This window comes from Ursus americanus, chromosome 32 (genome assembly GCF_024610735.1).
Source record: "Ursus americanus isolate L20-20 chromosome 32, mUrsAme1.1.p, whole genome shotgun sequence".
Taxonomy (NCBI): Eukaryota; Metazoa; Chordata; class Mammalia; order Carnivora; family Ursidae; genus Ursus; species Ursus americanus.
Genome location: NC_142158.1, coordinates 30091774 through 30104940, shown reverse-complemented (window position 1 = coordinate 30104940; position 13167 = coordinate 30091774). Strand labels below are relative to the sequence as shown.

At 40.7% G+C, this 13167-nt stretch overlaps 1 protein-coding gene across 3 annotated transcripts in view; it reads right to left on the bottom strand.

Annotated features, from left to right (window-relative positions):
- The window catches only part of BLTP3A (bridge-like lipid transfer protein family member 3A), a 63181-nt gene that overhangs the window by 24541 nt on the left and 25473 nt on the right, over positions 1-13167 (bottom strand). For all 3 annotated transcript variants that reach the window (XM_087858151.1, XM_045772030.2, XM_087858150.1), the window contains 7 exons: positions 11218-11380; positions 11079-11117; positions 10314-10405; positions 3141-3330; positions 2693-2833; positions 2051-2221; positions 1184-1388 (listed from right to left, as the gene is read on the bottom strand). In XM_087858151.1, coding sequence (XP_087714277.1) covers positions 1184-1388; positions 2051-2221; positions 2693-2833; positions 3141-3330; positions 10314-10381 — 775 coding nt within the window. In that variant the 5' untranslated portion in view covers positions 10382-10405; positions 11079-11117; positions 11218-11380. The remainder of the gene's footprint in view (positions 1-1183; positions 1389-2050; positions 2222-2692; positions 2834-3140; positions 3331-10313; positions 10406-11078; positions 11118-11217; positions 11381-13167) is intronic.

The window sequence follows — 13167 nt, the reverse complement described above, 5'->3', positions numbered from 1 at the left end:
TCTTAATAAAGACCTCTGAACGGATTCAAGGCAAAACAAGAAAACCCAAAGCCTTGAGGTAACACTGAGAAGAAACAACCAAACAAAATAATAATTGTTTTAGGGAAAAAATTCCAAAATAAGTGGATGACAAACAAGTGAGCAATTTATTTCTTGTGGCTACAAAAGCACTCTTTATGTTGTCACTGCTCCTTTTAGCTGTTCAGAGTAGGAGTAGATGGGGGCTGAAGTCACTTCAACACCAAGGAATAGCAAAGCAAGATAGACAATGCTGCTTGGAGCCCCGGGAAGAAAAGGTAAGTTCCCCCGAGGAAACAGTCTACGTGTCATTAAGAGGCAGACATAACCTTTAGAAAGGATAAGGCAGCATGAGAAAAATCTGCCATATGAGAGCATCTCGAGCCAAGAGGTGGTACAAAGGGGAGTATAAAGGGAATGTAGACAGAGTATTAAAGGAACAGGCAGCAGAGGGATAATAATACTGAGTATGTGCCTATAATTAAGGTCCTCCAAATTCAGTATAGTATTTCAGTTGAGCCTGACAACGACCAATGCGGTAAAGGAGTCAGATAGGATTTAACTCAAGTTCACAAATGAAGAAACTCAAAGAGGTTAAGCAGGAGGCTAAGTGATTTCCCCAAGGCTCATGAAGGGGAAAGAATGAGTCAATTCCTTTTTCATTTTGAATAAACATATATGTGTATGTAATACTAACTGCCCTAAAGAATGTAAAAGCATGACAAGAATACAACATAACCTCTCTGCTTGAGAAGAGGACATTTACAAATAAAAAATATTTAAATTGACTCAAAAATCTGACAATCCTGGGGTTTCCTATACTTGAATTTACTTTCCTAAAAGCTTATACCAGTGGTCAGCATTGCCCAAGATACGCTGGGAAGAAAAAAGTATACACTGCTTGAGCTCTGCCCCCAAAGATTCTGACTAGTGAGGCCTGGAAGAGCGCTGCCCTCTGTATTTTATTAAGTACTGCCAGTGGTCCCACTGCACCCTAAAGGCTGAAAGCACTACCTCTCATCAACAGAGCAAGAGACACCACCGGAGACTGAGGTCCAAGGAATGCCTGGGATTAAGGGAAGCCAACGAAGTACGCCACAGCGTCTTGACAAGAGCTGAAGGCGCTGACTGACCGCCCAGGCCAGGCTCAGGCCTAACAGAGTACCTGGCTCTCGGGACTGGCTATCATCGCAAATGTGCAGGTCCAGGCGGGAGATGAGCAGATGGTAGGAGGACTCCTTCACATCAAATTTCTCAAAGTACTGGCTGAGGCGGCTGCTGCTGCTGTTGCTGCTGCCCTGGCTGCTGCCCTGGCTGCCACCGAACGCCTGGGCCCAGGACTGCTGGGCACTGGGAGCAGGTGGGGTGATCTATATGTGACAGAGAGAAAAACAAGAAGTCCAAACCCAGAGAGGCTCTTCACAGGCTTTCTTAAGCTTTAGATCAGTCTGAAGAAAGCCACAATTTAGCGAGATGCCCCCTCCCTCTCATAACTGTTCGCCTGGTAGCTCACTTAGGTCTGTCCCACCTGAATAACCCAAACTCCAAAAACCCTAATTATAATTTAATCTTGTAACTCCAGTCAGAGTACTGTTCTGAGGTTTGAATTGCCCCCCAAGCTCTCACCGCCCCCAGGACTTAGCTGACCGATGCTACAACACTTCCTCCAGGAAGTCTTTCTTAAATGCCCTCCTGCTCTCATGGCATAGTGTCTACCTATATACAGCACTTACCACCTCCTATAACAAGAACTTGTTTATAGTCCATATTTTAAGACAGTCAGAGCTTCAAGGACAGGAATAAGAGGCTTATTCTACTTTTCCTTCCCAGTGGCTAATACTATATAGCTAACACACTGGAGACACCCAATGAACAGAATAAATGAATAAATTAGAAGCACGAACAAAGCCTATGCTAATGAAAAATGTCCCAAATAAGCCTAATAAAGTCTAGACTCCACCTATGTTGGTATGAATTAGGTCTGGCCTACCAGCTCCCTAGCCCCACCAAGGGTATCTGTTTTGCCTCTAACCTGTACAGGTTCAGGGGCCAGGCTCTTTCTCTGCTGGGCTGACTTCTCCATGGCCTCACTTAGTGACTCTGCATACTTCATCATAGCCTTGAGCTGCGAGTCAGTTAGCACCCAGAGCAGGTCATCCAACAGGAACATCAGCTTGGAGGCTACCACATTGCAATCTTTGGTCTGAAGGGGCCACACAAAACATGGGGTTCAACATCTGGTATCATTCCAACTCCTCAAAGTGACTGTTGCCTAATTAATTTCAGAGAGGACTTTTCATTGTGTAAGTCATAGTGAGCTAGTTTGATTCATCATGGAAAGGACTTTTCAATACCCAGAACATGAAAGGAAAGCAGCAAACACTATGGAGAGTCAATTTCTTACAGAACTACTGATGTTTTCTGTGATTAACAAGAAACAACAGTAGTCAACTGCCAGGTGCCTTGATGTCAGTGTCTCTATATATGGGTAAAAATTGTGGTTTCCAAAATTCGGGTGACAAGGAGGTGCAAATGTTTACAGAATGTTCTGTGCAACATTAAATTATAGGTCTGCCCCTTTCAATTGTCATTCCTGGGGCCAGTAACATTAACTCCCAGGTTGTCTAGGAGGACAAAAGATGGAAGTTTTCATGAGGGCAGAGAACATACTCACTCTTCTCTTGAGGGCTATTTGGATCCTGCCTTGGTTGGTAATGAGCCTCAGTGGAGTGGTGATTGGGTCCTGATCACCATTGTCTGTAGCATCTGCCTCAATTCGAAGTGTTTGCCAAGTTATTTCCTTAAATGTTAAAACCTAGAAGGAGAGAAGGTAAAATCCCTTAATTCTATGGATGAAATTAACCAAGAGGCAGGAAGTCCTAGGGGAAAACACTAGCAAAGCAGAAATTCCCACCATCCTCAGTGGGAATCCTACCAACAGAATGCGGTGGATCAGAGATCCCTAAGAGAAAAAGGCATGGAGCAGTAACACTGGGATTCTTGGGTTCACAGGAATGGGGAACATATCTGAGGAAATCCCCAAAGCAGGAATAATATCCTTTAAAAATCAGTCCTATTTTGAATCTCCCCATTCTCTCCTCCTGCAGTACTAGGGCTGTCACCTCTCCTCGGTGGGGGTCAGTGATGCGGGTGAGGCGAAGGTCACTCTGCTGCCAGTTGGGGTTGACGCTGTAGCCCTGGAGCTGCCACAATTCAAAAGAAGCGTGGAAGGCCTTGGAGTGAATCTTGATGGTGATGGAATTAACGATGATGAACATCCCCTCCACCACCTTCTCGGCAAAGCCATACTCACTACAACAAATGAGGCAGAGCGATGTTCAGAATTAGGGGAGACTTTGTGCACACTCTTTATACTGGAAGAGAGCAGACAAGATTATTAACACTATCTTTTTGGGAGCTAGAACTATGGATGATTTCTTTATTTCTCTCTTCCTATTTCTACTTATGTTTTTTAAATTTGGAAAATTTTTTATGATGCGGTACTCTTTTGAATTGGATTTTTTTGAGGAATGAAATAAAAGAAAAAGAGCTGACTTAGAAATAATCTCCCTTCTGTTAGAAAGAATAAATTGAAAAATATTTTTATGGTCCACAAACTACCCAAATTTGAATGTTGTACGTGAGGGGAGGTCTAACTAAAGAAAGGAAATGCTAGGTTTCTATAAAATCTTCAAAGACACAGCATACTCTGCAAAAACTGTGGAAAGAGGAAAGAAGTACAGCCAGGTAAGCAAGAGGTCAAGAACAATCCCAACTTTACTCTGTCAAATATATCCCAAAGAGCACGCTGTACTTCCACAGTGAGAGGTCAGAAATGGCAAGGAGAATAATAAAGGCAATCTTAAAGTCCTTCTGGATGTAGAAAACACAGACATTCTTGACATGTAAATGAAATCATTACAAGAGATAGAAAGACTATGGACTCTGAGAAACAAACTGAGGGCTTCAGAGGGGAGGGGGGTGGGGGAATGGGACAGGCTGGTGATGGGTAGTAAGGAGGGCACGTATTACATGGTGCACTGGGTGTTATACGCAAGTAATGAATCATCGAACTTTACATCAAAAATCAGGGATGTACTGTATGGTGACTAACATAATATAATAAAAAAATATTATTATAAAAAAAAGGTGTGGAAATTATAAACTGAAAAAATCATATATTTGCAATTTATATCACAAAGGGCTAACATCTCTAATGTAAAAAGAGCTTCAAGAAACTGAAAAGAAAAAGACCTTCAGGCCAACAAATATGGGACGAAGTATGGACAGTTCACAGAGAAATAAATGCAAATGATATTAAACATAAAAATGTTCAACCTCACTCATAAATCACAACTGTACTGAGAGACACTTAATTTATAATAGAGGCGACAGAGCAGTAGGGAAAAGATGGTCTTTCAATAACGGCGCGCGGTCAGTTTGAATATATTGACAGAGAAAAAGTAATATTAACTCCTATCTCACATCAAACAAAAAAAAAAGAATCAGTTTTAAGACTGACTGTATCTAAATGTGAAAGGTCAAACAATAAAACTTTTAGAAGAAAACAAAAGAGAATACCTTCATGCCTTAGGACAGGAAAAGAACCCTTAAACAAGACCCTTAAAAAGGGCTAGGCATAAAGAGCAATAAAGGTAGACTGGACTACATTAGAATTAATCATTCCTGCTCAACAAAAAAACATTAAGAGTGACAGCGATGTTCGACATCACTCACTGTCGGGGAAATGCAAGTGAAAACCACATGAGATATCACCTCACAGCTGTCAAAACGGCTAGTATCAGAACAAGAAGAAACTAGTGCTGGCAAGGATGTGAAGAAAAGGAAACCTTTATGCACTGCTGGTGGGAACGGCAATTTGGTGCAGCCACTGTGGAAAATAATATGGAGGTTCCTCAAAAAACTAAAAAGAGAAGTATCATACGATCCGGTAATTCTACTTCTGCGTATTTACTTGAGGAAAATGAAAACACTAATTCAAGAAGATACCTGCACCCCTACGTTTATTGTAGCATTATTTACAATAGTCAAGATATGGAAGCAACCCAATTGTACATCAACAGATAAATGGATAAAGAAGATGTGGTGTAGAAGAGACACTTTTCCAACAAAGACATACAAACGGCTAACAGACACATGAAAAAATGTTCAAAATCATTAGCCATCAGGGAAATTCAAATCAAAACCACACTGAAATACCACCTTACGCCAATTAGAATGGCAAAAATTGACAAGGCAAGAAACAACAATTGTTGGAGAGGATGTGGAGAAAGGGGATCCCTCCTACATTGTTGGTGGGAATGCAAGTTGGTACAGCCACTCTGGAAAACAGTGTGGAGGTCCCTTAAAAAGTTAAAAATTGAGCTACCCTATGATCCAGCCATTGCACTACCAGGTATTTACCCCAAAGATACAGACGTAGTGAAGAGAAGGGCCATATGCACCCCAATGTTCATAGCAGCATTGTCCACAATAGCTAAATCGTGGAAGGAGCCGAGATGCCCTTCAACAGATGAATGGATTAAGAAGCTGTGGTCCATATATACAATGGAATATTACTCAGCTATCAGAAAGAACGAATTCTCAACATTTGCAGCAACATGGACGGCACTGGAGGAGATAATGCTAAGTGAAATAAGTCAAGCAGAGAAAGACAATTATCATATGATTTCTCTCATCTATGGAACATAAGAACTAGGATGATCAGTAGGGGAAGAAAGGGATAAAGAAGGGGGGGTAATCAGAAGGGGGAATGAAACATGAGAGACTATAGACTATGAGAAACAAACTGAGGGCCTCAGAGGGGAGGGGGGTGGGGAAATGGGATAGACCGGTGATGGGTAGTAAGGAGGGCACGTATTGCATGGTGCACTGGGTGTTATACGCAACTAATGAAGCATCGAACTTTACATCGGAATCCGGGGATGTACTGTATGGTGACTAACACAATATAATAAAAAATCATTTAAAAAAAAAAAAAGAAGATGTGGTGTATATATACAGTGGAATATTACTGAGCCACAAAAAAGAATGAAATCTTGCCATTTGTGACAACATGAGTGAACCTAGAAGGTATTATGCTAAGTAAAACAAGTCAGACAAAGAAAGACCAATACCATATGATTTCACTTACATGTAGAATCTAAAAAACAAAACAAATGAGCAGACAAAACAAAAACAAACTCATAAATGCAGAGAATAAACTGGTGGTTGCCAGAGGGGAGGGGTAGGAAGAGTGGGCAAAATAGGTGAAGTGATGAAGAGGCACATACTTCAAGTAATGAAATACATCAGTCATGAGGATGCAAAGTACACATAGGGAACATAGTCAATAATACTGCAATAACATATGGTAACCACACTTATCACTGAGAGTACTACATAATGTGTAGAACCGTCAAATCACTAGATTGTACGCCTAAAACCAATAAAACATTGTATATCAACTATACTTCAATTAAAAAAAAGAAAAAGGAAGCAACACCAGGAATGAGCAGTACAGAGAAAAGGCCATGTGAGGAAATACTGAGGAGTCAGCATCTGCAAGCCAAGGAGAGAGGCCGCAGGACCTGCTGACACCTTGATAATAGACTTCAAGCCCCCAGAACTTTGAGAAAATAAATTTCAACTATTTAGGCACAGTCTATGATATTATGTCATAGCAAAGCAATACAAATGGATACAGAGTTCCAACTTCAGAAGATGAAAAAGCTCTAGAGATTTGTTGCAGGATATGAGTACAGTTAACACTACTGAACCATACACTTAAAAATGGTTAAGATGGGGGCACCTGGGTGCCTCAGTTGGTTAAGCATCTGCCTTCAGCTCGGGTCATGATCCCAGAATCCTGGGATCAAGCCCCATATCAGGCTCCCTGCTCAGCGAGGAGTGTGCTTCTTCCTCTGCCCCTTACCCCACTCGTGCTCACTCACTCTCTCTAATAAATAAATAAAATCTTTTTAAAAATTAAAAAAATAAAAAGATGGAATCATACTGTATGGTGCCAACTATATGACATTCTGGAAAAGGAAAAACAATGGAGACAGTGAAAAAAGACCAGTGGTCTGAGGGGTTGGGGGCAGGCATAGAGAGAAATAAGTAGAGCACACACAGTTTTTAGGGCAGTGAAAATACAGTGTGATACCATAATGGTGGATATACATTTGCCCCAACCCACAGAATGTACAAAAGCAAGAGTGAACCTTAATGTGACCTATGGACTTGGACGACTGTGATGTGTCAATGTGGGTTTAACCACTGTAACAAATGTACTACTCTGGTGAGGGATGTTGATAATAGAGAAAGCTATGCATGCGTGGGGGCAAGGGGATATGGGAAATCTGTGTACCTTCCTCTAACTTTACTGTGAACCTAAAACTGCAAAATTTGTCCTAAAAAAAATGAACTTCTCTGTATGTCAAATTGGTATCCCAACCATATAAAAAACGATTTCAAGTGACTTTAAAACACGGCATTTCGGGGCGCCTGGATGGCTCAGTCGTTAAGCATCTGCCTTTGGCTCAGGTCATGATCCCAGAGTCCTGGGATCGAGCCCTGCATCAGGCTTCCTGCTCAGCGGGAAGCCTGCTTCTCCCTCTCCCGCTCCCCCTGCTTGTGTTCCCCTCTCTCACTGTCTCTCTGTCAAATAAATAAATAAAATCTTAAAAAAAAAACAAACCCACAGCATTTGACCATACTTCCCCAGTGGGGATATATCATAAGATTAAAACACATACACACACACAGAAGTCTACTGTATTCAGTAGTCTTATTGATAGTTATAATACTAGCTTTGTTATTTTTTAAACAATGGAAAAAGTAAAGTATTTATTATATTATTGTTGTTAGGTACCAAGGTTCAGCATATGAACAAAAAATACAAATACTAAATCTAAAAAGTTATTTTAAAATCCTCCTTTTTTATTTGAATTGAGAAATATTAGCATATTGTCATGATTTATTTTTCTCTTTCTTAAAAATACCTTTACCCTAGAACTGAACACTTAAAAGGCCTTAATTCAATGACAAATCAATGAATACCATTTTGCTCAGACTGTTCTCTCTAAATAACATTTCTCACTAAAAAGGAATCAGGTTCCTTGGAGAAATGTCAGATTCCAGTCTGAAATAAGGATGTATATGAGAAGCCTGAAACATCTTGTTCTGTCTAAAAGCAAAAAGATTATGGGGGTCTTCTCCAACAGACACAGGAGGTGACTTTGAAAGGCTCTCACTGGCCAAAGATGAGGACATCTGAGTATCAAAACAAATAACAACTATAAATGTATGAAATACAACAAACATATTTTTTTTAAAAAGTAAATGTAGGATGTAAGAAAATCTAAATGTAAAAGCATGTAAAAAGAATGTAAAATAGCAAACCACTCTGGAAAAGCCTGCATTTTCTTAAAAAGCTAAATCTTACCTATCACAGCACCTGATCATTCCATTCCTAGGCAATTACCCAAGAGAAATAAAAGCACATGACCACACAAAAACTTGTATATAAATGTTCATAGCAGCATTATTCACAAGAGCCAAAAACTGTATATAAAGTGTCCATTAACAAGTGAATGGATAAACAAATCATGATCTATCCACACCATGGAATACATTACTCAGTAATAAAAGGAATGAACTACTGATAGACTCAACAACATGGATGAATCTCAAAATAATTGCGCTGACTAAAGAAGCCAGACAAAAACCAGTACGTACTATATGATTTATATAATCATTTATATAAAGTTATAGAAATTGTAAACTAACTTACAGTCACAGAAAGCCATACTTGTCTGGGGCTAGGAGGGGGTGAAAAAGGAAAGGGAAGGAATATAAAGGAGAACAACAATATGTTTAAGGGTTAATGGAGATGTTCGTTATCTTGACTGTGTTGATGATTTCATGGTGTATGCATATGCCAAAACTTATCAAATTGTATACTTTGCATGTGTAGTCTATTTTGTGTCGATTCTACTTTAATAAAGCTGTTTAAAAAAAACATGAATTCAAAATAATCCTCCTTCATCCTCCCCCCACACCCACAAAAAATCTTAGAGATTACTGCTAATCTATTATGGCTAATAAATGTAATAGGAAGAAAAGAATTATAAAGTCCCCGTTTTGCATCCTACAATGAAATAACAGATCTACACAACTATCATCAATGGTCATCAATGGTCCTTTACCACGAGGTAAAGCAGATGAGGAACTTAATCACAACGGATAAATCAGGCCATCATCATCTGACTCCACTGATTAATCTTAACCAAAGGAATACTTTGTGCCTCCTGATATGTTACAATAGGAAATACATGCTACAATTTCTAGAGTATTCTTTTTTTTTTTAAGATTTTATTTATTTATTTATTTATTTATTTATTTATTTATTTGAGAGAGACAGCCAGTGAGAGAGGGAAGAAGCAGGCTCCCAGTGGAGGAGCCTGATGCGGGGCTCGATCCCAGAACGCCGGGATCATGCCCTGAGCCAAAGGCAGACACTTAACAACTGAGCCACCCAGGCGCCCCAACAATTTCTAGAGTATTCTTACCAAGAAAACAAAAAACAAAAACATTTACTCAAAAAAGCCTTTAAACCTTACTATCAGGTTAAATGAGAAACATTTAAAATATAACCTTGAGGACACCGTCAGCCCAAATACAAAATATGAGACATTCCTTAGAAAAAACAATCTAGTTTCTACACAGAATAAATGGTATATTAAAGAGTGGGAGTGGGGGATTGTTTAAAGAGCCTTGAAAGGCATATCCCTAAATGTAATACGTGGAGCTCTTTGGAGCCACACTGCATTGGAAAAAATATTTTAGAGACAATTCAGGAAAACTGAATATGAAATAAGTATTAGGTAATATTAACAAATTCCTATTAATTCTATTGATTGTGATAAGAGTATTGTGTGTTTTTTCTTTCTTTCTTCATAATCCCTGTCTGTTAAAGACACAGCATCTAGAAGTATTTACCAATGGAATCATATGGTGTCTGGGATTTGCTTTCAAACACTACGCGCGCTCGCGCACACACACACACACACACACACACACACACACACACAGTGGCAGGAAAAAGGTGAAAATAGAACGGCAAAATGTTGATAACTGTTGAAGTTAGATCTTAGGTGTATGGGGGTTGATTACACTATTCTCTCCACTTTAGTGTAGGTTGGAAAATTCCCATAATAAAAAGTTTATTTTTCACTAAAAGTTGATATTGAACAGTTAACATGTTGGAAATAATAGGGACCTAAGCAACTAACCTCTGTCCTGAAGCGAGGGCAATGGGAGACTGTCCATTCGGGGGCCGAGGCTCCTCACATGTTTTCATCTCCACCTCTACCTTATCCAGACACTGAAATAAAAGCCACAGAGAGCTAAGCATCTGCACAAAAACCCACACAGCACACACTGCATCTTATTCATCCCTCTGCTCTACTGTCTAGTTGAGTGCTGTGCCTATTGTGGGCAGACAAAAAATGTTTGTCGAATGAATGAACTAACTGAAATGCAAGAAGAAGCCTCATCTTCCCTCTTCCACGTCCATTAGCAGCAGAACTCCAGGACAAGCATGAGATTAGCTCACAGCAGAAACTAAAACATAACTCCAAGTTAGAGAGGTATTACTATCGCTGGAGATCCCAGTCTTCAGATAAAGATATGCACTGATGAGTTCCTGAAGGGCTTTCAGCTGATAATCACCCAATAGCCAACATGAACTAAACTAATTTTTTCTCTGTCAGGATTCCAAAGGAAATCTAAAAGTAGAACCTAGGCAGCAAAATTTGTTATAAAAAACAAAAGGCAAAACAACCAACTCAGGACTCCTGGGTCTTGTGTCTCACTGCTAACTGCCATACCGCACAGTAATTTCAGAATAAGCCCAGGCAACAGTCACTCTGTCTCAGAGAGAAGCTTACAAGCCAGACAGAGCAATCACCACTCTCCTCCTCATCTCCTCTCAGATCTTTTAAAACCCCACCCCAGCCATCCCCATTCCATTACTTGCAATCAAGAAAGGCCATTACCAAGCAAATGGGGTGTGTCTTCAACTTTGTCCACTGGATCTGAAAGAGGAAAGCAACACTCAGGACTGTGGGAGCTGCCCCTCAAGAAAGCATGCCTGCTGGCCGAGGACAGCAACAGCACTCTGATCCCCATTCTCACCCGGATGGAGGCCCTGTTGCAGTAGACCCGAGTAATGGCTAACCAGGTGGGCAGCTCCAGCACATTCTGTAGAACCTCTTCATCCAGCTCCAGGTTGGTCAGCTGACCCTCCCCTTTCAGGGTGCTCAAATTGATTTTGTCCGGGGAAAGATTCTTGGTGAACCTGGAAAGAGTAAAGGTAAGAAGCTATTATTTCCACGGAAATCCACTAAATGGGCATCATAGCCCACACTTTTCAATTTGGAGAAAAAAGAAAGTTAAAGAACAAATGTTGACTAATGACCACACTGTCTTTATGCCAAGTAAGATGTCAGGTCAGACCTACCCTTCTGCTCATGATTGTGTCACCTTGCTACTCAAGCACCTATGATGGGGATTCTGGAGAAATGGCTATCGCAGTGGCAACATAGCCTTTTGATATTTCTGAATCTCCACATTAAAACAGAGCACCTAGATAACACCACAAAAAGCCCATGGATAACATCCGTAACATAACTAGAAGATCAAGCATCCTCATAAACCCCCATATAAAGAGGGGAAAACATCAATGGCCAGAAGTGCTTTACGCAGCTGAGCAGATCAACATAGAGGGAAGCAACAGGGCACCTGACAGACCAGAGAACAGAAGAACCCCAAGATAACCAAGTTTTAAATGAAAAGCAATGTGGGCCAATCTGAACGCAGAGACTGAAACTAGTGGGGTTGAGTCCACTGCAAGGGGTCCCTGGTGAGGCCCAAAGGACCTGGAGCAGTCTAGCCTTATAAACTCATGGAACTAACCGAGGCCCCTTCCTAGGACAGGGCACCCACACTGAAAAGAAACAGCGGAGAGAGGAATCCAAAGTGAGCAAGATAGGGAAAACAGAAACAAAGAGAAGAGATGGTACAAACAAAAGGGGGGGCAGTGGACAAACCAGGATATCTCGGAAAGCAAGTTATATTTTTTTAACACTACTTGGAACAGTCGAGGGAGCTCTATGAAGTTAGAATGTGAAACAGTAACGGCTAATTGTTGGCTTGTTAGGTAGGGTCAAATGAAATCCCAGACCCTTACATGTACCTTTACTCATGTGATCAAAAAACACCCCACCACCTACAGTCCTGCCAAAGGGAATGAATCTGAATCTCATCATGCTACTAGGTCCAGTTGCTAATCTGTAGGAAACACAGAGGACAGAGGGAAAACCCAGAACTGCACCAGAAGCATGCAATCAGCACAATACAGACCACAGGAAACTATATAGGTCAAGTGGCCCGGACATAATTCCCACAGGTCAGTCTTCTCACTGTTTCACACTTAGTGTCTCCAGTCTGCGCATGTGCTCTTGCCACCCCCTTTCCTGGAGCATCCTCACCACAATCTGCCACTCAAGGCCCAATGCAAGACTTCTCACTGAGGCTCTTTCCCTCACTGCTGCAACTCACAACACTTTTTTCTTCTACATCTCTGGAATCTGTTACACACATTTAAGTCATAATCACAGAGGGTCTTAGGATATTCTCTAATTCTCCCCTATGTAACCACCCCTATGTGATTAGATATGAAGCCCTGTGAGGCCAGAGGCTCAGTCTTCGCCATCCCTCCTAATCAAAACGGTCACCCGACACACCTACATCCTCTCAGCTAACTATCCTGCTCAGCTAACTACTGCCAGCTCCCTTCTCCCATCTTTTTGGTTAGATCAATTTAAGGCCAGTTCCTCACAGCATATCCCTCTGTCCTGTAAGACAAAATGTCTATGACAAATCTCATCTCTGTAATTCTGTTGCTGCCTCTCAGAGTCACTATTTTCCACCCCAATAATGAACTGTATTTTGCCCTCCATCCATAACTATATTTAGCCCTTACATATATTAGATGCTAATAACTGACTTTAGAGTTACATATTGTTTACCAGCTTTTATTTTTTCACATATATACTTTCCTATTTCTAAGCCATATTTTAGTGG